This window comes from Cavia porcellus, unplaced genomic scaffold, assembly GCF_034190915.1.
Source record: "Cavia porcellus strain 051 isolate PalLab524CR breed Dunkin Hartley unplaced genomic scaffold, mCavPor4.1 scaffold_5, whole genome shotgun sequence".
NCBI classification, from domain to species: Eukaryota; Metazoa; Chordata; class Mammalia; order Rodentia; family Caviidae; genus Cavia; species Cavia porcellus.
This window is the reverse complement of record NW_026947488.1, coordinates 19,363,703-19,391,015: the sequence shown is the minus strand read 5'-3', so window position 1 is coordinate 19,391,015 and position 27,313 is coordinate 19,363,703. Positions and strand designations below refer to the sequence as shown.

General features: G+C 35.4%; 1 protein-coding gene across 14 annotated transcripts in view; it reads right to left on the bottom strand.

Moving 5' to 3' along the window:
- Window positions 1-27,313, bottom strand: part of Ptprt (protein tyrosine phosphatase receptor type T) — a 1,059,888-nt gene that overhangs the window by 187,568 nt on the left and 845,007 nt on the right. For all 14 annotated transcript variants that reach the window (XM_063248334.1, XM_063248323.1, XM_063248321.1 and 11 more), the window contains one exon: window positions 3,955-3,991. In XM_063248334.1, coding sequence (XP_063104404.1) covers window positions 3,955-3,991 — 37 coding nt within the window. The remainder of the gene's footprint in view (window positions 1-3,954; window positions 3,992-27,313) is intronic.

Sequence of the window (27,313 nt, the reverse complement as noted above, 5' to 3'; positions counted from 1 at the left end):
TTCTGCAAAGAGCAGGTTTATCAGCAGATTGGTAGCAGAAAGTATGTTCAGAAATATTTTGTGAATAGGTAAATGAAGATCGTTGTAAATTTGGTATGGCCCATTTTCAGGAGGCTGGAGAGACCCTTCTGGTTCCTGAGCCTCATTGCTTAGTGAGATATTGAGTCCAAATGCACTTACTTATTTCAGCAAGTATTTTTTCAGGGCCAGCTTTGTGCCAGAGATGTCCTGCCACCGCAACTGGCTGAGTAGTTCGTGGTTGGTTAAGATGAAGCAGGGTTCCTAGGGGCTCTTCTTCTAGGATGAGGCTGCCCATGTTTTGCTGCCCAGAACTGCCCATAGCCATGTCCATGGTTCATGTAGTTTCCTATGTAAGATCGCCTTACAGAGCGTCTGTCATGAGCAGGGTTAAATCTGAACCCCAACCTACTCTAGGGTCCTCTTTGATAGAGGCCAGTTTTTATATATTCATAACATCTACCAGGATGATGGTGTGACCAGGGAATACACAGACTACACTGGCAAAAGCATGAACATTACCCATATCTACACGGGTCTAATTATGTGCCATATTTGTTTAACTCCAACTTCCAAATTCTTATGTTGAAGTTCTAAGTCCCAGCACCTTAGCATATGACTAACTTGTAGCAGATCTTTAGAGATATCATTAGTTAAGTAAGGATAAATCATATTGGAGTAGTGTGGACTTCTATTCCAAGATGATCATTACATTTATAAAAGTGGAAATTTTGACCTGAATACATATACCAGGAGAATGCCAGGTCAAAATAATGCAAAGAACTGGGTGACATTTATACATCCAAGGGACACCAGGGATCACTAGCAAACCACTAGTAATTAAGACAAATGCACGGAACAGTCTTCCTCATAGTCCCCAGAAGCCAAACTGCAGACATCCTAATTTCAGACTTTTGACCTCCAGATCAGTGAAACAATATATTTTTGTTAAATCTCCAGTTTTTAGGACTTTGCTAGAGCATCCACAAGAAGGTAATACAGGTCTCTTGCTTTGCCTCCAAACTGGGCAGTACTGAATTGGAGCCTGAGTGACATCACAAAATGATAATGGTTAGAATCAAACACCAATGCCCCTGGCATATATCTCAAATAAGAGGCACTGGATTTGGGGTCAATCCAGCTATGGGACCTATACAGCAACCACAGACACTGGCAGTGCTCTGGCAGCAGTGAGTTGCATCATCACCAGACTTGCGTCTGACATGTGCTCAGTCTCAGGATCCGGATGACAAGGAGGGTTCCATAGTGACAGAGGGGTGGAAGGGTGTGGGCATGGACCACTGACCTATCTCTGGGACTTCATGTAACTCTTCAGCCTCAGTATTGAATTTTCCTCTGTCCAGAGAAATGATATTTTCAGCAAATCCACCATGAAGAAATTTGATCCAGGTTGTCAAAAAAGGATGAAGTGGGTCAAATATTGATCTTTGCCTTTCAATCCTTCATTCAACCCCTTTTGGGTGACACATGAATCTAGATGTCATTTGCTTTTATTTGGCCCCAAGTATAGAGACTGGCATGGAGCAGACATTGATCAAACACCCTTTGTCCTACCTTTGCATTCCCTAGGCCTGATTATCTGGTGTGAGGCTGACAGAAGGTGATTCCCTGAATGATGATAGGCTTCCATTCTGAACTGCTTAACTCTCTGTCCTGAATGGGATCCCCCGGATGTGGTCTCTTGGAATCTTCAGTGCTATGTGACAGAGATGACTCTGCAGAGCCCTGCCTGGGCTTGACCAGCAGGGTATTCATACTCATCCATTCATTTATTCCTAGCTTTTCACGCATCCACGCTTTGCCTGTACACACACTCTTAAAGGGAGACTGGAGCTGGGCATGCTGGTGCACACCTGAAATACCAGACTTAGGAGGCTGAGGCAGGAGGATTGTTGTGAATTTCAAGGTTGGGTTGAGCTACATAGTGAACTCAAGGCTAGTCTAGACTACACAACAAGACCCTGTCTCAAAAAAAAAAAAAAATGAAGACTTAAATCTAATGATTCATCAAAACTCATGCTCAGGAGAGGCGGGGCGCTTTTCTGCTATAATTCTGTACATGCCGATGCCTTTCTCCAGCAGATCAGCAATTAACTCTGGAGGAGCCAGCATGGAGAGCCTATTCGCCTCTGAGGACTGTGGTCCTGAAACTTGCAGGAAAATATAATTTTAGATATTATCCCTTTGACCCTGTGTGTGTTTATTATATCACATGTTGCAGTTCTTAGGTCAGAAAACAGGACCCAATAAATTACCCGTTAGAAGGGTCAACACCCTGGAGGGTAATGTTATAGACCCACATACCTGGAGGCAAGCAGAGCAATTGCATGGACCTCTTCCTTTTCCAGAGGGCAGAAGGTATGGGGGAGCAATGGAGTGGCCTCTTGGTGAAGGAGTTTGGATATATTTACTTCTCTCTCCAGCTGTCTGTTAAAGTGGGGTATCACAGACGCCAACTATTCTGATTGCTATCTAGAGCCCTAGTGATACTCAATTGATGACGCTCTTCCTTCTACGTTATCTGCTTTCTTCATTGGAAAAGTCTTCCAAGGCCTGTGATTTGTGTCACTTTTGCCTGCAAGCCATCAATTCTGGTCTCAGGAAAAATATTTTCTCTCTTTCCACCCAGTATCCCGAGATCCTGAGAGGAAACAAGTTAGGGACATGCTGACCTCTATGACATATGTGAATTCAGGGTGACTTTTATCATAGTGAGTCCTAGTGTCTGGGTCTTCTCTTTCCTCCCTCATCTTCCCTTAGGTACCTATACATTGTGCTGATTTTCTTTCAAGGCATGTGTTACAAGTCTTAGTGCATGTTTTGTCAAATAGCTGTAGATTATTCTCTTTGGCCCCATCTCTCCTTGTCTGAATCACCCCCTCCACTTATCTATATGTGTATTATCCTCTGTATGACTATGCATGTATATATATATATATATATATATATATATATACACACACACACACACACATATTCACGTACATATGCATACATACTTCTTCAGTCATTGATTTGTCTGTATTTGTCCTATGATTATGTGTCATTTATATTTATAATTTTTATATCTTTCTAACTATATTTTTGTATAATTTTTAAATCTTTGTAATGAAACTATATATGCTGTGAATAAATGAAGGGAATAGAACTCAATTTTAGTGTGTGTAGGTAGGAGGCAGTTGCTGTTAAAAATATCAATACTCTAACAAAAAGATAAACCTGATTTCTAACCATTCAACCTTGTAATAGGTTAAATGATAACAAACCATTCATTGATTTTGTTTTTTTTTTAAAAAGAGTAATAAACAGAAACATGTCCCAATTGAAAGAGTCAGGCAATTCAATTATAATTAGGGAAACAAAAGCGATGAGCCTGAACAATGCTGCATTCATTTTTTGGCGATAAGTGCTGAAAATGCCTGCTACATAACAAGGCAGTGTTTGTTCTCTCATTATTAAAGGCACTAACACTAATCACCTCGTATTTGAAAGCTATGTACCAATTGACTAAAGCACAAAACTCAAATGATGGGTCTAATAGACATACTTACAAGAAAAACACGCACTTAAGCATAGATCCAAATGCAATGAAAATATACACCATAATAATATTTGAGTGAATTATATTCCTCACTGCACTGATTAACCCACCAGTCTATCCAGGCATCCACCCATCTCTGCATCCATGCATCTATTCATTTATCTATCCATCCAATAAATATGCTATAAGCTTTTATGCCTTAGGCATAGTGAGAGTATTATATACTTAGGATGGATGGTCTAAACCCAATGAAAATAATAATTCTTTATCCTTGGTTTTAGGTTTTGTTGCCTAAACATTCATTGTGTAGTCAGAGGAAAAAGTCCTTACACTGCTGAAGAACAATTAAAAACAGACAAGTCATGCCAACTTACCTTTCGTAGCAAGACGAACACAGTTGATTTTGGTTTCCTGTGAACAACAAAAGGAGACACCAGTTAATTGGTTGTTAGTTATAAAAGACTGTTACATTATATATAATATTTATGTATTTGCATTCATGCACATATGTATTATTACTATAATTTAAATTGTTATTGTAATTTAAAAATTGTCTTTTTCGTTTTTCCCCATTAGGATCACCTTTTGATTCCATCTCTTTCCATGTCAGGCTTGGAACACACATCATTCTGTTCATTTCGTGTCACCTACCACCACTTTATAAATCTTTTTCCCAGACAGAACCACTTTGTCAACAAAGCAGATACTTCCAAGTATCCCAAAAGTTTAACAGCACACTTAGTAGGTGTGTCGTAGTTTGCAGGTGTGAGTTGTTCAGGTGTGGACAGAACAAGGGCCTGCTTTGGGAACAGTCACAAGCACTGAGGCATCTGAATGCATAGACTAAAGGGATGATTGGCAAGAGCCCAGTCCAGATGAATCATGTAAGAATTAATCTGCAAAGTTTGTTCTCAAAAAGTCACTATGGCCCTGACATCTCTAATAGGCCTCACAGTATTCCTGTATAACAAATGTGTGTGTGTGTGTGTGTGTGGTTACTACATCTTTGCTGCGTAAACTACTAGTCATTGTTGGCTGTTACCCATGTGAACAGGAGTCAAAAATCTGTGTTGTTTGGGGGCATCTAGAAGAGTTACAGAAATGTGTGTAGGAAGGAAATTATTTTAGCTTCACTGGGATTCATTTCCCAGAGGCCATAGACAAGGTGAACATTCCAGAGAACTAACTATATCCCCAGCAATAGTGTCAATGCAATGCAGCAATGAAAATAAGAGCAAAGAATGCATTGGTGTGAGGCCCCGAACTAAGAATCTTTCAAGAATCCAGTGTTCATCGCGTTGCTGGTCACTCACAAGTAACCCACTGCATCTTGAAGGCATTTGGGCTAATCAGGGTAGAAAAGGGTATGTTACAGTAACAAAACCCAGAACCTCAGTGGCTAGAGACAACAGCAAGAATTTATTTTCTAGTCAAACTACACATCCAATGTTTGGGTCTAAGGACCGGAGCCAGGGTCAGGGATTCAATTATCAATGTAATTACTTAGAGACCAAGGCTGGCAATTCCATTTTAACAAAGGGGCAAAAAGTGGAAGAGTCAAGCTCTGACAACAAAATTCTTTACTCAAAAGCCACACTTTCACTTCTACTTAAATTTCATTGACTAGAACAAGTCGCATGGCTCTGCTCAATTTCACTGAGGTGGGGAAATGGAACCATGCATGCACTCAGGAGTAGAGAACAAAACAGTAGTATTCATATTGGAGTTTATTCCATCTATGTGCACTTCTGAATGGTAGAAGCCATTACTGGTAGTAAACCCAAGATGAACCCCATAATTATTCCCGATGGTCTTGATTCTAGACCTCAAATTTTATAGAAAATCTGCCCTTGCTTGTGCAGGAAGATGTCTGATTATTGAAAGATGGTTTTCAGTTTCATTAATATTCTAGAGCAAGTCTTTATATAATTAAAAGTTTAAATCTTTTGGGGTATCCTGATTACTCATCCTGAGACACCTTCCACTTTATCCCTCTCAGTGAACAGTGGCTGGAATAGGGAGCAACAATTTTTGTGTAGCATAGCCTATAACGATCTTATGGACTCTCATTATTTTAGATTTGTATTTCTGAGTTTCTGGTAACACAGCCAGCATCCTAGTACAAGTGCAGGCTCATATGTGATATCATTCCAACAATATTATCATATTCTCTAGGGAGAAAATCAGATGCAAAGTTTTGGAAATATTTTTTTGCCTTTAATTTCATCCATATAAGTAGAAATGTGGAAAATGCCAATAGCATGGTACTGTGGTGTATAGTAGTCTCCTCCATCTGATTCACACTTATCTGAACATCAGACTCTTGGAGCTAACTACTCACTTGAATGAGTAGTTAGCATTCAGATCTCCTCAATTGCTTAACTGCTTGTGCCTTGTATTTTTCTATAATAATAGCTTGAGAATAAGGTCAAATTCATTTCAGATCCTGATCCTTTGTCTACTGCATTTCTCTAATTTCATCTTAAGAACCCTCTTAAAGAAAGAAGGTTGGGTTGGCATGACTTGTTCTTTGGAACAAGTGTTTTCTTGTCTTTTTTTTTTTATAAGAAAATGTCCTTTTTAAAATGAATAATTGTTTCATTTTCTAAAATAGAAAATTCAGAAATGTTAAAAAGTATCCCCAAGAATGATTCAACTATATAAACTATTCAAAAGAAATTTCAACTATGCAGTTTGTTAATGAAAAAGATTTTTATAAAGGAACACATGCAAAAGACATGAAGAAAGACAAATGATTTAACATGAATGTAAAAAATAAAAGACAATTTACTAAATATGACATTAGTAAAGCTTGAGCCACAAATAAGTTAAAACTGACAATGATAAAAGTGAGCAAACTAGTTTTTGGATCTTCGTTTTTGGAGAGAGAACAAGTTCCTCAGTTCTTGTTGACTTTCATTTCTGTGCTTTGGTTGAAAGAAGCTGAAATGGTTAAGAAAAATGTGAAACCTAAAGAACTGAAAGAGATCTGGGAATAGCGGTGCCGCACCTCTGCGTGTCTCTGAGCCTTGTGTACAGTGGTAAAGGTGAGAGACCGGAGAGTCTAGAGGCTCTCCAACTCCATACTAAAGTAAAGAAATAAGGTTCTGCAAATGCTATATTAGGAAACTCGCCAGTTTGTCCATGATTTTTGAATACAGTGATGGGTACAGGTTTGATATGACCAAGATTGCAGGGAATAATTTATAAATATAATGACAAAAAGTAAATGTAATGACATTTGGTGTCCAAAGGAGAAGGGTTCCAGAACGCTCATGAATATCAAAATGTAAATGTTCAAGTCCCTTAAGTCAGCCCTCCATTGCCACAGATGCTGCAACTGCCAGTACAGAGTTGACTGCAAGCAAGCTAAGCTTAAAGAGATTCAATTGAATCTTTCTACAACTAAGAATTTATTCTCAGTGAATAACCTTAAATGAACAAAGAACATTGTATTCAAAAAATGTTGGTTTGTTGGTTCGAATATTCTTTGTACAAGTGTAACAACTCCATACAAGGAATGTAAATAGTATGTACTGAAAATATGTTAACAAAAAAAGAAATGGGATTGTTATGGATTAAAAACTGGTGGCCAATTTAACACCAGCTGAATTAAACCAGCATGGTGTTGTGTGTAGATGGCCCATCTGAGGAAAGTTGCCAGCGTAAAGAGAGATGTGGAGAAGAAGAGCAAGGTGTAGTGGGTTATCCTAAATGTTGCTCTTTTGAGCCATTGGTTCTCCTGGAGGAGCTCATCATGACACCAGCTTCCCAGTATGAGTTTGGCCATCATCATCAGAGGAGCTCAGGACTTTATTGATGAGAGTGGCTGTGGTCACTTTGGGGAAACTCTGGTCCTTACACTGAGCATCACTTCCTGGCTCTGGAGGGGAAAATGTGTGCTGTTTAATCTCAAGGAGAAGCTTGTCACACTGGTTTTCTGGCATGTACTTGACTGTTATTGTTGGAGGACCTCAGGACCTCTGTGTTGCTTAGGATGGCTGTGGTACTTTTCAGGGAAGCCCTAGTCCTTATTTTGAGTGTGATTTCTCGGCTCCAGTCTAGAACCCTCAACCTACCATCATAGCTCCTTCACTCGGCTGGCATAGACTTTCTAGCTTCCACCACTGACCTCTAGGCCTTCCCAGTATATATGTAAAATGGACTGCTGTGAGTCCTTGTCATGAGCTCTAGATCTCCAGTTGGACTCATGCGACACACTGTCATGGGCCCTAGGTCTTCAGCTGGACTCATGCAGGACATTGCTGTGGGATACAGGCCCTCAGCTGGATTTTCTAGGTCTTTAGTTTTGTGGACAGATTTCCTGCACTTTCTTGCGTTTCACTCTAGATGACCATCATAAAATAGTATTATAATTGTGATTTGTAATTAACAATTTAATTCACCAGAAGGTCAGCAGAATGACTTGATTGTAATTGTTCTCCTCACAACCCCTGATCACAACAGGGATCAAGGGATAGAAGAAGGGGGAAGGAAAAAAATGGAAAGCAGATGGAGAAAGGAATGAATATGTATTATGTGCACAAACCAACTTCCCACAAGGAATATAAACATTGTGTAATGTACACAGGTACTAATAAACTAAAGTAATAAAAAATTTGGAAGCAACATATTTTTCTAACCATATAAGCATAAAAGCAAAGTTGTGGTTTCTCTACACAATGGACTATTTTAAAGAAAAAATGATTTCAATGTCTATACAATAACAATGAAATGGCATGCATAAAAATTATTAAATCAAATCACTATTTTATTACAACTAATGAGTAAATCTAATCATTAAAAAATAAGTCCCGAAGAAAACATGTTAACCTTTATTAATTATTTTACTGTTACATTATAACATAAATACAAATAAGTACACTCAGTTTAGCAAATTTTTTCACCAAATAAACATTACCTCTGTCCAGCACCCAGGTCAAAACATCAATAACCCTCCTTCATACTCCTTCTGGTTATTTCTTTCCAACAAAGGTAGCCACTAACCTGCTTTCTTTGGATGCATTCTCTTCAAAATGTAGTTACATTGAAGGGAATCTCGGGTAGCTACAGAGCTTTATGATACTATCTCTTCTTGTCCATTGTATCGTGTGTGAGAACTTTCTAGCTCTCCCAACAAACATCTCTTCTTCAGAGACATGTACAAAAACATGCTGTTTCTCAACACCATCTCTTCCACTCTACACTTCAAAAAATCTGTTCTCTGTAAATCTAGAGTGCATGTCTGATTATGATTAAATCTTCCTGACACAAACATGACGCTGACATGTTCACTGTTCTAAATTCCTGACAATTTTAGTTCCGTAAGTAATTTGTCATTGTTGGTTAGAATTAGGCACAGAATAACAAAGTCCCAAGTCACTCTCCTGACCTTCTGGTGAATTAAATTGTCAACGAGCAAATTAGAGGTGAGATGGACACTCAGAATTCTATTGTTCAGGAGTCTGATCAGCGTACACGGGTCCAGAGTCCCCACTTAGACCAATAAGCACGAAATAGCCCTGTTGTTCACATTGTATAAGGCTTTGCAGAAGGGGAAAAGTCATGTGTTTTCTGCTCTGTCTCCACTGTGTCCTATTAATAGGTCTGTAATGTATCTTGAGATAGTAAAATTTAATTTCCTCCACTCTTCACCTTGCTCATGGTATGCTAAGTATTTCACCTTGGAGCATAACTTTACTTTTGTGCTTCTGTTGAGACTTGCTTCTACTTGTGCAATATTAAGTCACTGGCCCACTCTGTGTATCAATTTCCCCATCACTTAAATGACAGGGGTAGAAAAAGGGGTAGAAAAGGCCATTTGATGAAGCCAAGTTCTTCTAAAGTTTTTTCTCAAATGCTAAGTCTTGTCTCAGCTTGTGCCTATGTCTGTTCTACGACTAAATTTATTTGGTTAATATGATGAAACTTATCGCTCACCCTGGTGTCTTCTCATAGTTTTCCCAGTTGCTTTGGTGCATATTTTAACTTAAAGATTCAGGGGAGGGGGCAATCGTTATAGCCTTTATAATTCTTTGTTCATTATTTTATTGTCAGTCAATCAACAGATATTTACTGAATGATCGTTGTGTATCAAACAAATCAGGGCACTACAATTAGAAGGTTAAGCAACACAGACACACTCCCTTTCCTCACAGATCATGTAGCCCTGTGATGGAAACAAACATTAGCTGAATATTCTCACAAATAAATGTTTAATAACAAGTTGCACTAAACACTAGGAAGAAGAATTGGTAAGTGCTGTATATGTGTTAGAAAGATCATGTTTAGGAGATGCTTTAATGCCTTGAGAAGGACTATTTTACCTGACACCTGGAAGAGAAGTAGGAGCTGACATATGAAGTGTCAAAGAAGGTTGTCCCAGACTCAGAAAAAGATATTAAAAGACCCAGAAGTTGGAAATGTCTGGTTCTATGAAGACATAAAGAAACCTAGTATGATCATAATGAAATACTTGGGCCATGATGTAAGTTAAAGCTAGAGAAACAAGCCTGGTAGAGACTTCAACTGTAATGCTTTGGTCTGTATCTTAAGAGTGAGAAGGAACTATCAAAGAGTTATTTAAGCAGGGAGAATATAAATTTCGGATTTATATATTTAAAATGTAGAGGCTGTTGTATAAAGAATGGACTTAGTACACAATACAAACTAGTCAGTGGGGAGGTGGTGGTGTAGTCTAACTAACCTACAGCCGGGACTCAAGCATCACTTACCTTCTGGATGCATACCTCAGCTTGTCCTGAGTCTGATGGACAAGTGTTCACCACCTCCTTGTGAGATCTACCTGGACAGCATTAACCTCCACTTCAGGCAGTAGCCAGAGTTCTGGGTCCGACTCCGAGCAGGGAAGCTCCCAAGTGCTGTACCGTGATAGGCCCTCTAGAAAACTTAGACCAAACTCATGCTTGGAGATCTTCTTTTACAAGGTTCTTGCCCTAGGTGGGGACTCCACTGTCTCATCTGATCTCTCTTCTCTTCCTTCAGTCTGATTGCAGTCATCAAGGCCAAAGAAGACTTTTACATGGTCAGTTCTACCAGTTGCTTCTCTAACTCCATCTTCTGTAATCTCTCATCAACATCAGCTTCAAAGGACAAGTCTTTTCCTTGACCCATTTTCTCCTCTTGATCTTTGTTGTTATTCTACTTTCCAGGGTTTTCTTGTACCTCTATATATGCATATATTCTTTATATTTTGCTTTTCTTTGCTTTGTTTAATTTGACTATGTATTTGTCTTTTGCTTGACTACCAAACTTTGGTGTGACTTGTGTTTTAGTTTTATGCCCTTTTTTATCACCTGTATTTTAACTTTCTTATTGAGAGATTACAGTAAGTTGAAAGGCTCTGAATAGTCATCATGCCTCCCAAATACCTATTTCTAACATTAGTAACCCTAAGATCAGGTTTATATATCTCTATGTCTACTTTAAATATTCACAAACTCACAAACTTCCAAAAGAATTATTTCTTCTTTCTCATGTCTATTCCAAGCTTTATCCACTATCAGTTTTCTTTATTTAGTTAAATGTCAGCATCATCTATTCAGTAGATTAAAAAAAAAAACCTCATGAGTCATCATTGACTCTTTGAATTCCATCACCTCCCATAATGAAATTGGCAATCAGTTCCTGTTGGCTCTGAGTAGCTGAAACAATTTGCAAATGCGAATATTAAAAAGTGTCATGACCTGTTCAGAAATGACACAGGAAAGTAAAATGAAGCATCCATCAATCAATTAAACAAAGTCCACAATTTCAGCGTAAGTAATACGCAGATAAGTCTCAAAACCTATTGGTCCTACTGGTAAAATAATAATCTCATACAGATAAATATCTCTCAGGTTCTCAATGCAACATTCTGTGGATAGCAAAGGATATATGGAAAAAAGGATTTGGAAGAAAGAAGAGGTAAGATAATAGAGTGTACTTGAAGAGGCTCCAGAAAGTCAAAGTCAAGACTTCAAGTGAAAATGCTAAAAATAATTCCTGGAAAATCAAAACAAAGTTCAGGGAAAGAATTTGAAAGAATATGTAATTCAAAGAGGTAGTCTTCAGTTGGTATCATTTTGAGGTAAAAATAAGGCACTTTGCCTTATTTCAGAAATAGGATAGTTAAGGGTAGACTACCAAAGGGGAAATTTCAGTATGCCAGAAGTAAACAAAGAAAAACAAAAAATCAGGCTGCAAAGCTACCTCACACAATTTTTAAAGTCACTAATTAAAAATATTATTGGAACAATGTGTTTTTTTGGACTGGGAATTCTGTAAACCACTTTAAACTTACAAAATAATAAAAGAAGATTAATAATAAAACTCTTCTCTGAAGAAAATACAAAATGAAATATCAAAATACCACAAATGATGAAAATAAAATTATCTATCTTGTGTAAATATATACATAAATTTTATAGTTCATTAAAAGGTTAACTTGTTTTGAAATTGTGTATCATGGTTTTTATTTTTTTCTTTTGAAAATAAAAGAAAGCCATTGAAACAAAAGGACAGATCAACCAGACAGAAAATTAGAAAACAAAATCAGAACTGAATCACACCTTTGAAAAAATGAACTTGATAGACGTGTACAGTGTTCCATCCAACAACATCAGAATATACATTCTTCTCAGCAATGCATGGGACATTCTCTAAAATATTCTATAGACCATATTCTAGCCCACAGAACATTATACAGACCATATTCCAATATTCTAGCCCACAGAACATACTTAAGGAAATACAAAAGAATTGAAATTATCCCATGTATGTTATCGGATTATAGTACCATGAAACTAGAAATTAATGATAAAAGAAACTTAAAAACCCCACAAACACATGGAAATTGAATAATACCCTCTTGACCAATTAGTGAGTCACAGACAAAATTAAAGAAGAAATTAAACAATACCTACAAGCAAACAAAAATACAAATACAACTTATCAGAATCTGTGAGATACAGTGAAAGCAGTCCTCAGAGGAAAATTTATTGCACTGAGTTCCCCCATCAGAAAAACAGAATGAACACACAAAAAAACAACGTGATGCTACAGTCAGACATCTAGAAAAAGAAGAGCAAGTCCAGCCCAAAGCCACAAGAATGGAGGAAATTATAAAGATCAGAGAAAAAATTAATGCATTAGAGACTAAGAAAACAATTCAAAGAATCAATGAATCAAAGAGTTGGTTCTTTGAAAGAATAAATAAAATCGATAAGCCCCTAGCCAACCTTATCTTAAAAAGGAAAGAAGAAACTCAAATTCATGCAATAAGGAATGAAAAAGGTGAAATCAGTACAGACTCTGTGGAAATATACAAGATCATCAACATCTATTTCAAAAACCTCTACTCTCATAGGTTCTATAACACAGAAGAAATGGACAGATTCCTAGAAACATATGAAGTGCCAAAGCTGGGTCAAGACGATGTAAAATTGCTGAGTAACCTGATTTCTGTTAATGAAATTGAAAATATAAGTCCTTACCAACAAAGAAGAGCCTAGGTCCAGACAGATTCACTGTGGAATTCTACAAGAAATACAAAGAAGACTTAATGCCAACACTCCGCAAATTCTTCAATGAAATCGAAAGGGAAGCAATTCTTCCTAAGTCATTCATGGAAGCAAATATTACTCTAATACCAAAACCTGAGAAAGACCCAACTAAAAAGGAGAACTACAGGCCAATCTCCCTAATGAAAATAGATGCAAAAATTCTCAATAAAATATTGGTAAACAGGATGCAGCAAATCATCAAAAAGATGATACAGTTCAACCCTGGGTTTCGGCACCAAAAACAAAACAAAACAAAACGAAACAAACAAACAAAAAAAACAAAAAGATGATACACCATGACCAAGTGGGATTCATCCCAGGCATGCAGGGATGGTTCAACATATGTAAATCAATAAATGTAATCCACCATATCAATAGAGCCAAAAGTAAGAATCACATGATCATTTCTATAGATGCAGAAAAAGCTTTTGAGAAGGTCCAAGATTCATTCATGATAAGAACCTTACAGAGAATTGGAATAGATGGTCTTTTCCTCAATATGATTAAGGCCATCTATGACAAACCAACATCCAGCATCATATTAAATGGCCAAAAACTGAAAGCCTTTACCTTAAAATCAGGCACAAGACAAGGATGTCCCTTATCACCACTCCTATTCAACATAGTGACTGGAAATACTATCCAGTGAAATTAGACAAGAGAGAGAAATAAAAGGGGCAAAGATAGGAAAAGAGGAAGTTAAATTATCATTATTTGCACATGATGTGATACTCTACATAGAAGACCCCAAAATTCCATTGAAAGACTCCTAGATATAATAAATTCAGCAATGTAGCTGGATACAAAGTCAACACTCAAAAATCAATAACATTCCTATAAACTAACAAAAAAAATCACTCAGAAAGAAATAAAAGAAGCCACACCCTTCGTACTAGCATCCCCCCAAAATGAAATACTTATGAATTAATCTAATGAAAGAAGTGAATATCTATTCAGGGAAAATTATAATACCCTGAAAAAGAAATCAAAGAGGGTCTCAGAAAATGGAAAGACATCCCTTGTTCATGGGTAGGAAGAATAAATATTGTGAAAAGGTTATCCTCCCAAAATTGTTGTATAGATTCAATGCAATCCCAATGAAAATACCATTAACACACCTCATAGATCTAGCAAAATCACTCCTAAAATTCATCTGGAACCTGAAGAGACCTGAACAGCAAGGACAGTTCTAAGCAGCAAAGGCAAGGCAGGAGGCATCACAATCCCTGACTTGAAGTTATACTACAAAGATACTGTAATAAAATCAACATGGTACTGTAATAAAAACCAATCTGAAGATCAATGGAATAGATTAGAAGATACAACCACAACTACAAACACACTCAACCACCTTATCTTTTGATAAAGGGGCCAAACATGTTCACTGAAAGAACGACAGTCTCTTTAATAAATGTGATGGAAAAATTGGAATTGGCTGTCCATCTGCCAAAAACTAAAACTAGACCCATACCTATCACTATGTACTAAACTAAAGTCAAAATGGATCAAAGATCTAAATATTAAAACAGAAATACTAAATCTGTTGGAAGACAAAGTAGGCAAGAATCTTGAAGACATAGGGGTAGGTAGAGAATTCATTAACAAGAATCAAATCTCATGGGAAATACTTTCCAGTATCAATGATTGGGATCACATCTGATTAAAGAGTTTCTGCATGTTGAAAGAAATCTCCAGAATAGTGAAAAGAAAACCACAAATTGGGAAAAAAATCTTAGTGAACTGTCCCTTAGACAAGGGACTTCTGTATAGAACATATAAAGAATTAAAAAAATCAGACCCCCAAAATTCAAAGACCTGATCCAAAAATGGGTATCCAAGGTTAATTCACAGTTCTCAGATGAAGAAATACAAATGGTAAATAAATACATGAAAAAAATGTTCATCATCATTAATCATTAGAGAAATACAAATTAAAACCACACTAAGATTCCATCTCACACCAGAAAGAATGACCAGGATAAAGAAAACTACCAACAAAAATGCTGGAGAGGATGTGGGGGAAAAGGAACTCTCCTGCACTGTTGGTGGGAGTGTAGACTGGTGCAACCACTGTGGAGGTCACTCTGGAGATTCCTCAAAAAGCTGGGATTGGAAGTCCATTTGTTCCAGATATTCTACTTCTAGGCATATTCCCAGAAGAACTGAAAACATCATACCACAGTGATATATGTGCACCCATGTTTATAGGAGCAGAATTGTAATAGCCAGATCTTGTAAACAACCTAGGTATCCATCAACTGAGAAATAGATAAAGTTGTGGCATTTTTTTTTTTTTGTCTTTTTGAGACAGGGTCTCTCTATGCAGTTCAGGCTGGCCTTGAGCTCACTTTGTAGCCTAGGCTGGTCTTGAACTCGCAACAATCCTCCTGCCTCAGCCTCCCAAGTGCTGGGATTACAGGAGTGAGCCACCGTGCCTGGCCTAAATTGTGGTATTTTTATACAATGGAGTACTACTCCGCTACAAAGAATGATCACATTGAGATATGTACAAATAAATGGGTGCAACTTGAAACCATGCTCACAAGCGAAATAAATCAAACTCACATGTATAAATACCATTTGGTCTGCCTAGTATAAGAAATGGTAAGAGTACATAAGATTTTATGGTAATCTCAATTGTCCATTACATTGCTTTGAAGCCTTATATGTTTTCATTCATTAGTTGTAATGGTTTTATTCTGTTTTGTTTGATTTTATTATGTGTGATGGTTTTTTGAAGAAAACAAGACATTATGCATCCATTTCTGATTTAATATCACCTTGCTTTGAAGTCCTACCATGCGTTTATCCTTCTGTTTCCATTGGTTCTATCATGTTGTGTCTTATTAAATTTTAATATGTGTGACAGTATAAACAAATTTTTATGGAAAATGAGATAATATAGTAGCCATTGTTCATTTTCTGTTATTTGGTTCTGAATTACCTGTAATACTTTCATTCTCTTGAATGGTTTTATACTATTTGTTATGTTTGATATTATTGTATGTGAAGATATGCTCAACTATTTCAAAGAAAGAGACATTATGGTAGCTACTGTTAATATCCAGTTGTCTTGTGAAGTGCTGTGTTACTTACATTATTCTGTTCTGATCTGCTTTGTTCTATCTTCTTTTGTTTTATTCCCTTTAAAATAAAATTTAAAAAAAAGAAAATAAAGGAAAGAAAACGTACCCACACCAAGAAAAAAACCATGAAATAGAAGAAAATGAAAGTAAGAAATACTTCATACTGACAAAGTAAATATCTAAAGAAATGGTTTTAAAATACGCATGTTAAAAACTGAAAAAAATCAGACTCGCATGTGCAAACATTGTATTGTCTCCCTAGTGTAAAAAGCTGAAAAGGTAAATCAATCCAAAATATACAGTAGACACCGTGAAAGTGAAAGGGGGAGAAACTGCTTGAAAGGAAAGAACAACTGGGATGGGAGACAGGAGAAAAGAAAGAAGGAAAACGATCATATATACATATGATAGATAATTATAGTACTAATCTCTGTTAGTTCATCAAAAAGAATGGTTTCTGCTTTCATTATTTGATCATTTTTTTCATGCCTTTGTCTTGTAATCTGAGCGACTCCTTTGAAGATAACAAATGATGTTCCCTAGTGAAATGGTTAGCACTCTGGACTCTGAAGATAAAAATATGCAACATTTTAACCATTCTTAACCTCCTATTATGTTGCTTTGAAATCCTGAGTCATAATTTTTCATTCTTTTTGTTTGTAATAAAATTTTTAAAAACTGAAAAGTACAGAAAATTAAGGAAAAATAGAGCTTATTTAAATGAGAAATGAAGACTGAATCATTTCAGAAATGAAGAGTAAATTGAAAGATGTCCAATAGGATAATTTATTAAGGAGCATTGAATTAAGAGAGCAAAAAAGAAAAGGGTTAGTGAAAATACTTTAACACAAGGAAAAGACACAACAGGTATATACGTGGAATCCCTGAGAACATAGAGAAAGCAATGGTATAGGTAATTATAGCAAAAATCTAAGAAAATATATTCAAAATAAATGGAATCCTGAACCTATATATTGAAAGGACACTTAGGCTTCTGGGAGAAGATGGCTGGAAAAGATAGACCCCAGGTCATATTTTAGTAAAACTATTAATTTTTTAAAACTCTTATAAATCTGTAGGCAAAAAGATAAAATAATTCACAGGGCCAAGGGAACTAGAATGTCATGAGATTTATCAAAACCAAAATATGAATCAATTAAAACAATGAGGTAGCACTTTCAAGAAGCTCAAAGACAGAATGAACTAAGAACTTATGGATAGCTAAGTGTTTTTAAATAGAAAAGTTACAGTAAAATAGTTTTCAACATCAAAAATGAAGAAAATACTCTTTTTTAAATGCCTTTTTCCCCTTTGGCTTTTTGACACAGGATCTCACTATGTAGTGCAGGCTAGTGTTGAACTCACAGTGATCCTCCTGTCTCAGCCTCCCAAGTGCTGGGTTACAGATGTGTGCCACCATGCCCGTCCTTAAAATGTCCTTGAGAAATTCACAGAGCATGTCGTTATCAACAAAAAATATGACTGAGAAAACTTCAGGACCTCAGATTGAGTTTGGAAGTGTTCCCTTCCTTTCAGTGTTATGGAATAGTTTGAGAATGTGTATTTTTGTTTTGTTTTGTTTTGCTTTGCTTTTAAAGGTTGGTATAATACAGCAATCAAGCATTTGGTACTGAACCTTCTTTCTTGATTAGGAATCTTTTTATTATTGATTTATTCTCTTTGTTTACTACTGTTCCCCTCAGGTTCTTTATGTATGACTTTGGACATATTACCAAGTTCTTATATCCATAATATATCTATTTCTTCTAAGTTTTCAAATGTGCCAGCAACTAGTTGGTTACAATAGTCCCTAATGATATTTTGTATTTCTGTGATATGTTTCCCTTTTCAAATCTTTGATTTTAATTGTGTCTTTTCTCTTTTCCTAGTTGGTTTACCTACCTAAAATTTTATTTATTCATCTTTTATCTGTTTTAAAAGAATTATTTGTTTTATTGATGCTTTGTATTTTGTTTCACATTTGATCTCATTTATTTATGCTACAATCTTCATTATTTCTTTCCTTCTACTAATTGTGGGTTTGCTTTGTTGTTACTTTTCCAAGTCCTAGGGGTACTCAGTTTTTTCACTTATTTAAAATGTTTATTTTTAATCCACATACTTATTATCATAAATTTCTCTCTTAGTACTGAATTTTTCCTAACTCGTATGTTTTCATTTACATTTGCTTTGAGAAATTTTTATCTTTTTATTTTAAAGAGGATAAAACAAAACATAACTCAATAGAACCAAGCAGATCAGAAGAAAACAATGTAAGTGACACAGATTTCAAAGAAAGCCCCAGGAGATCATCAGTGGCTACCATTATGTCTCTTGTTTTCTTCTAAATAGTTGTCCATATCTTCACACACAATGAATTAATAAAAAACAAAATGGTATAAAACTGATCAAAACAGAGTAATGAAAGCATTACAGGTTTTGAAAACCAGACAATAGGAAAATCTACAATGGCTACTGTAATGTCTCTTGTTCTCTTCACAATAGCTGTCCAGGCTTTCATGTATGTTGAAATTAAATAATTCAAAACAGACTAAAATTGCTTTGTACAAAGAATAAAAGCATTACTGGATTTCACAGCTTGAAGATAGGAAATCATCAATGAATACTATAATGTCTCTTTTTCTTCAAAGTAGCTGTTCATTCCATCGTGCATAATATAACTGATTCTTGTAAACTGTTTGGGAAAAGCTCTAGGCATGTATAAGCCTTCACATGGACACCTATCCTTTCTGAATTAGAGGTAAAAACAAAACAAAACAAAACAAATTACTAGAAAAACAAGAAACAAAATAACCCCAAATAAATAACCTCAAAGAGCCCAAAACAATGACATACAGGCCTTCAAAACAAGGTAATAGGAACACAATTAAGGTTGTTATTTTACATAGAGATCTTCAAGAGTTCCTCACACCACCAGACACAAACATGCAGAATTGTTCCAATCCTCTGAATGTTAACTGTTTTGAATATTAACTGTTTGAGAAATTTTTAAAAATCTATTTACTTTTCAATGAATGTTTGTTCAAAAGTATGTTGTTTTATCTGCATGTTTGCAAAACTTCTAAATTTTTATTTAATCTTGATTTGTAGTTTTATTCCAGGATAAACAGAAAGATACAGGATATGATTTCAATTTGTTTTGTATTTGTTAAGACATTTTGTGAACTAATACATTGACTATTTAAGAGAATGTTTCACTTGCTAATGAAAAGAGTACTCTATAGCTATCAGATAAAATGCTCTGTAAAAAATGATTAGGTCTATGTTGTCTAGAGTATATTTTAATGCTGATTTTTCTTTGTTGATTTCTTAAAAGAATACTGTAGGGTAATATCCCTAAAGAACATAGATATAAAACGTCTCCAAAAACAATTCTACCAAATCAAATTCAATAGCTCATCATAAAGATCGTTCACCATAATCAGGTTGGACTTATTCCAGAGACTTAAGTGGAACAACATAAGCAACATAAGCAATTCAGTAAATGTGATACAAAATATCAGAGTAAAGGACAAAAATTATATGATCACCTCAGCAGATGTAGAATAGGTATTTGACAAAATCTAATATAAAGTCATAATAAAACCTATGAACAAATTATGTATAGAAGGAATATATCCCATAGTAGTAGAAGTAATAATAATAATAAAGGCTATATATGGCACATCCAAAACCAACTAAATGGTGAAAGTTTGAAAACATTTCTTCTAAAATCTATCACAAGACAAAGGTGACCTTATCATTTTAATTCAATATTTTGCTAGAGGCTTTATCCAGAGTAATTAGGGCATAGAAAGAAATACAAAGCATATAAACAAGAACAGAAGAAGTAAAATATTCCTGTTTGCAGATTATATGATTCCACACATAGAAAAACCAAAAGATTATTAAAAATTATATAGGGATTAAGTAAAGTTGCAGGATACAAAATTAAAACATAAAAAAACTATCATTTTTATGCATCAATAACTGACTTGCTAAAAAAGAAATCTCATTCACTGTAGTAATAAAAACATAAAACATCTACCAATAAATTTATCCAAGTAAATGAAAAATTTTTACAGTGAAATTTACCAAACACTGATGAAATAAACTGAAGGATTTACAAAAAATAGAAAGATTTCTCATGTTCATAAGTTGGAAAGACTAATATTGGTAAGTGTAAAATATGTCCAAAATGATTTACAAATTCAATATAATCCCCAACAAAATACCAATAATGCACTTTATAGAACTAGAAAAAAAAAGTCCTGTAATTCATATAGAAGCACCAATAGTCAAAGTCAAAGACCCTAAATAGTAAAGGAATATCAAAGAGGAATAAAGATGGTATCTGATATGTGATATCTGATTTCAGACTATACTATGGAGGCACAGTAACCAGAAAAGCATGACACACTACTGACCTAAAAACAAACACACAGGTCAGTGAAAAATAACAAAAAATCTTAGAACTAAACCTACTCATCCACTGCCGACTTATTTTCAACAAGGCACCAAAAACAGTTTATGGAAAGGACTTGATTCCTATCGCATACCTTGCATAAACATTTAATTTAAAATGGATTAAACACTTTAATTAAAGCCCTGAAGCTGCTAGAAGAAAACATAAAATAATCACTTGAAGAGATTGGCTTAGGCAATGATTTTGTGAATATGATCCCCCAAAACAGAGGAAATGAAAGCAGTAAGAGGCACCTCGGATTATGCCAAACCAAGAAGCTTCTGCAGAGCCAAAGAAACAACCAGCAAGTGAACAGATAATTGGAGAAAACATCTGCTAACTATTCACCTGACACAGGATTATTATCTAGAGTATACAATGAGCTAAAAAATAACCCTTAACAGTACAGGAAACAAAGTAATTGCATTTTGAAATGGGCAAATGATTTGAATGGGCTCATCTCAAAAAAAAATTCCAGTGACCACCAAACGTATGAAAAAAAATCAATATCGTAGTCATCAGGAAAACATAAATCAAAACTACAGGGAGACATCATCTTACTCCCGTTAGAATGACTATTACAAAAACAAAACAAAAGATCAAAAACAAAAGTTAGGAGAAGAAATTCTTAGGAAGTGTTGTTAGGATTGTAACTTAGTACAGAAACTAGGGAGAACAATAGGGAGATTTCTTTTAAAAAATAAAAATGTTGACCTACATATAATCTGGCTAGCTCACTTCTGGGTATATATCCAGGAACTCAGGTCAGCATGCCAAAGAGATACCCGCACACTCTTTTTACTCTGGCGATATTCCCAACAGCTGACGTGTGGACTCTGCCCAGGTGCCCATCAACAGATTAGGAGGTAACGAAAACAAAGTGTGTGAGCACATTGTATTACCCACTAGCCATAAGGATGAGTGAATCCTGTCATTTACAGCAGAAGTGTATGAAACGGGAACATTATGTTATGTGACATAAGACAGACACAGAAAAATACCGCGTCTTCTCTCTCACATTTGTAAGCTACAGTGAAAGTAGATCTGAATGCAGGATAATGATTATTAGAAACTGGCAAGGATGCAGGGGGAAGCCACAGGGAGCTTATAATAGGCACCAAAACACAGAAAAATAAGTTCCTGTGTCCTGCAACACAATGCAGTGACTGTAGTTAACAATAATTTATTTTACATTTTAAGAAGACCTAGAAGAGAAGGGCTTGAAGAATCCAAATATAAAGACATGATAATGAAAGGGAAGCTCTAATTAGCCAGTGTTGGTCAGTGCACAGTGTAGGTATGCACTGAAATGCCCCGTTGAACTCCACTAATGTGTGTAATTAATACACGTTAATTAAAAATAAAATTCAAAACAGACTTTTGGTAAACATTTAATGTATGTAATTGCAAATCTAAATTTAAAATAAACTAGGATTCAGTTGAAAGCAAAATAAATGTTGTTTTCTGACAATGTAGAAATAATTTAACTGAAAATATGAAAGAAGAAATAGGGAAAGAGAAGAATAAAGTAAGACCATTTATTGTTATAAGACTGGCCAACCAGATAGGAAAAGGAGAAAGGAGAAAGGATGTGATTAAAGAAAATTAAAAATGCAAGAACAAAAGTAAGCACTAGAACAAAAATATGAACCTTCTACGTAGCAAATGACATTTTAAAACAAGAGTAAAGAAAGCACATGGTAAATGTGACAAACTAATATAATAAATCAAGATATAAAAATACATGATAGAGTTGAGACCAAATACGTCAATCATATTAACTAGTCTGAACTGGTTTAACTCATATGATTAAATGAAAAAGATTTCAATTTAGTTCACAAAGCAAAACGATGCTTCTGCTTATAAAGGTTACACTTAAAACAATGTTATTCAGAAAGGCAAAAAAAAAAAAGACAGAATGGGAAAAGCTATAAATAGCAAATGAAAGAATCAGAAACAAGTTGTAGTGGTCCTGATATCAGTCAGGAATTTATCTAAAAAGGCATTAAACATGACAAAGGACAACTTCTATGCTGTCTTAAAAATGAGTAGAGTAGTATGAATATCTCTACATTGAGAAACTATAATTTGCATAGGAAGCCAATAATGTCCATATTTACAATCAGTAATCAGATGAGTATAAAATGGTGACAAAAATCCCATTTATAGATTAAATACTTGGCAATAAACAAGATTACATGAAGTTGTATCAAAAATTTTACAGCACTCTTGAAAGACACAAAAATAAAACTTAAACAGGTAGAAAAACAAGTTTGTTTTGGGGGTGAGATGTATCAATTTTTAAACATTCCAGTTCACCAATTCAGTGAAATCCCAGTCAAATTATTCATAGGCCTTTTATGAAACTGGGCTAGAGGACATTAAGCATTATATTCAAGAGGAACAGCGATCTATGAAAATTGGAATGGGACTGCCTTTCCTGGACGCACACAGCTTTTGATTATAGCAGTGTGGTGCGCCTGCATAAGGGGGCACGTAGGCTGAAGCGGTAAAGCACAAACCCCAGGGGAAGACAAGAGCATGTGGACATTTGAAATATGAGAACAGTACAGGGAGGGAAAGGAAAAAATGATTACTATGTGATACTATGTGTACCAGCTCTTCAAGATGAATGCATTGTTATGTATTATAAACAAATGCTGATATAAATGAAATTTTAAAAATGTTAGAAAATTGAGCAAAAGTCATACAGAAGTAAAAAATTATATTAAATATCTCAAATATAGGCAATATCAATTTAACTTAAAGGAAAGCAAATTAGACCATATGGAGATATCATTTCTTACACACAAGCTTGAAGAAATTAAAATTAGACCACACAAACTACTGGCAAGCCTGCCGAGAAATAGTCTGATACACAGCTGGAGGAAATACAAATGCTTCCAAACTTTAGGCAAAGGACTACAGTGACTTTTGGCTGAACTACATATACATGTATCCTTTAATTCAACAACTCCTCTTCTTGGAATTTACCCTGAAGACACCTCCATGAGTACAACTTCCTTTATTTTTTTATTTTATTAAAAGAAAAAAACAAAACAGAAAAAGGATAGAAACAATACATAATATCAAAAAATAAACAGCAAGAAATCACTAGTTGATAAATTACATATTGTCCTCTTAGAAATAGTTGTTCAAGTTACAAAAGTAAAGCACACAAAGTGGACATTCAAACAGTGAGACTGAAAATAGTTCTGTTCAAGGATCCAACAAAAACTTAGTAATATGGTTATCAATCCTACACACTTAGACATACATGCAGTTATATCCTTTAGAGCACTTTCTTTTCCTCTCTTTTTTATAATAGCAATTACATAATTTGGGTTTTATTATTTCTACATTTCTTATTACTTTTTATACTAGAGATACAATGTGATATTTATAAATATGATTCTTACTTCACTAATGAGGATAGACTCAAGTTGTCTCCATTTGCCTATGAAGGCCTCAAGATCATCCTCTTTATAGCTGAGTAATATTCCATTGCATAAAAATACCACATGTTTTTCATTCACTCTGCGGTTGATGGGCATCTTGGTTATTTCCAAGATTTAGCTATTACAAATTGTGCTGCTAAAGCAATGTTTGCAATTGAAAAACCTCAAAACCTGTGTGCCAACATACACTTGATAGAATAAACTGTAACCACATGACATCATACTATGTAGCTGTAACCACAGGACATTGTACTATACAGCTGTAAAAAATAAAGGAGATTGCTATCATCTGATAGTAAATGTCCCAATTTTATCTATATTTTTCTATAAGTAGCAGAAAGAAAATATACAACATGATCATAATTTTTCTAAAAATTACATGTGAAATTAATAACATCAATTTGCCACAGGTGATGGTGGGAATAAATTAAAAGAACAGGTATGTAAATTTCTACATGCACTTTTTTCTACAGAAGAACTTTGGAAACCATGTTTTATTTATCACAGTCAAGAAATCAATAAGGATGAGAAAAATGAGAAAATTGGAAACAAAGGGAAATAAATCCAACCCCATTTTCAATAAATACATAACAAAATCTTAGAATTATAAAAAGAAATAAACCAGATTTGTTTTTGCACATTGTATTTTGTTCATATTCATACTGAAGAAAGAATTGAAAGAATATATATTGACCTTCATTTTAGAAACAAACACAGTTTAATAATTCTGAACATAGATTTTTAAGTTTGAACAAAAATGTAAATGGATTAAGAATAAATAAAGTCAAACTTTGCACTGTCAGAGTAAAGAGCTGCATATATTGGGGGGAAGGCTTGGATGAACCTCAATGATGACTGTGGCTGGGTATATCATAGCAAACTCTTGGTTTTTAATACAGAGATAGCACACAGATGTAAAGCTATGGATCTAAGTTCACCCTGTGCTTATATCCACCATGAGAACCTAAAAGTAATGATACAGCAGCGCCCAAATTTCAGTTTATGAGGACCATTCCCTACTATATGTGAGATAACCATCAAATGTTCTGTGAGAAAGACGTGAAGTTTTTAAGAACTAATGGAGACATATCAGAAGGATGGAGGGACTACGTGTGAGGGGATCCACTAGCTAAGGCAAGGACAATTTGAACATAAAAATAAATAACTATGATAATAAATTATAACCTCCTGAATAAAATAAGGATTCTTAGATTATACAAATATAAATAAATATCATAGAATCTGAGACAAACATTCTGACAATAGGTGTCAACTAACAAATATAGAAAGAATAGTGGGAGCAGAAAAAATCATTCCTTGGCAAGCATCTTAATAATTGATTTAGATAAAAATCACCATCAGTAACTGCTAAAACTAATGGATGAATATTTGATGAAGACTAAGATGCTTACATATTTATCTATACAAAAGTTATACATTACAAAGAGATAATAGCTTTACGGTGGAAAACACCTTGGTAAGCACTTTACGCAATCAAAGTTCACATTATCAGGAATGGGACGAATTGTTAGTGCCTGTGCCTCTTCATATGACACAGCTTTCCTGATGACGCTGCATGATGTGAATCCAATCATGAGAACTCCTCAGACAAACCTGAGTTGAAGGAAGTTCTACAAAATAACTGGACTGTAACTTTTAAGAGTGAAGGCCGTGAAAGCCAAGGAAAGACAGACAGGGAATCTGTAGAGACACAATCACCAAATAAAACCTGTGATTCTGGACCGGAAATTGCTTTAAAATTATTTTTAATAGGAAGGTCATAATTGAGACAATTATCAAAGCTGAGACTCACAATATTACATCAACATTAATTTTCTGATCATTAAGAGAAAAAGAATGAGCGATCAACTGGCAGATAGAAAGGGGCAGAGAAGACAGAGGGACACACAGGCAGCGATGGGGAAGATGGGAGAGAGGGGGAGATGGAGGAAGCAGATGGAATTCTAAAACTACTGGGGGAACCATTAGAATGAGGGAAACAGGGCAGAGGACTGATGACTGGTTTCTATATTTTCAGTAAGTCCTTCTTATAAGGAGTTGAAGATATTTGGCGGAACCAAGAAAACCAGTGTGATAAAACAGGACTGACCGTGGGCTGATCGCTGCTGAATCTCAATGTTGAGTGTACTGAACTCAATCTATCATCTTCTTTACTTTGAACAGTTGTGAAAGGCTTCATGATAACATGTTTTTGAAGGCAGAAATAATATCGATGTTTCCATATCCTGAATCCTTCATGTTTGCTTGACCTCTACTGTCACTACCAGGGTCCAAACCGCCACCAACTTTTGCCTGAATGGCTGAAACAGCTTTCTAGGCCAGCATGTAGCTCGACAGCACAGCACCTGCCTGGCAAGCACGAGGCCCTGAATTCAATTCTGGTAATGAAAGAAAGAAAGAAAGAAAGAAAGAAAGAAAGAAAGAAAGAAAGAAAGAAAGAAAGAAAGAAAGAAAGAAAGGCTGTTTTCTAACCAGTCTATCTGCAGTCTTTCTGGACTTGGGTAAGGAATCTCCTCTCTTTATTAGCCAGAAAACTCTTTTAATCATCTAACTCAGTTCCCACCAGTCCATTTTATGACTCTCCAAGGACACTCAAGAAACTGAGGATAAAATCCCAAGTCCCCCTCTTGCCCTTCACTGCCCTGTAAAACAGCACTGTCTCCTCTGACACTTGCTATGTCTCCTCTCAGCACACACTGACGTGATTTATGACCCCCAGCATGCTAAGCTCAGGTTGTCCCCAGGTGCTTTCCATTTCCTGTTCCCCCGCCTTGAATGACTGAAGGCCTTCACTTCTCAAAATCTGAGTTCCCTGTCACCTCCTCCAAAATGCCTTTGTTGGTGATTCCACTCGGGATCACACTCTCCATTTGCCCTATATTATCACATTCCTCTTTACAAATCTAGTGCATGTCCATATGAAACCATTTATTTGTACATTTGCTGATTGTCAATTGCCAATTTCCATACTCTCCATCAAAATGTAAAATCTTGGAAGTAGAATCTCTTATCTCTGTCCTTGATGGTTCAGAAGCAGAGACGCATTCATGCATGATCATTGCAAATCAATAGTGGAATTATTGCCAAGACAATTTTCTAATTTTCCCATTTCATCAGAAATAATTTCAACATTTTCAGCA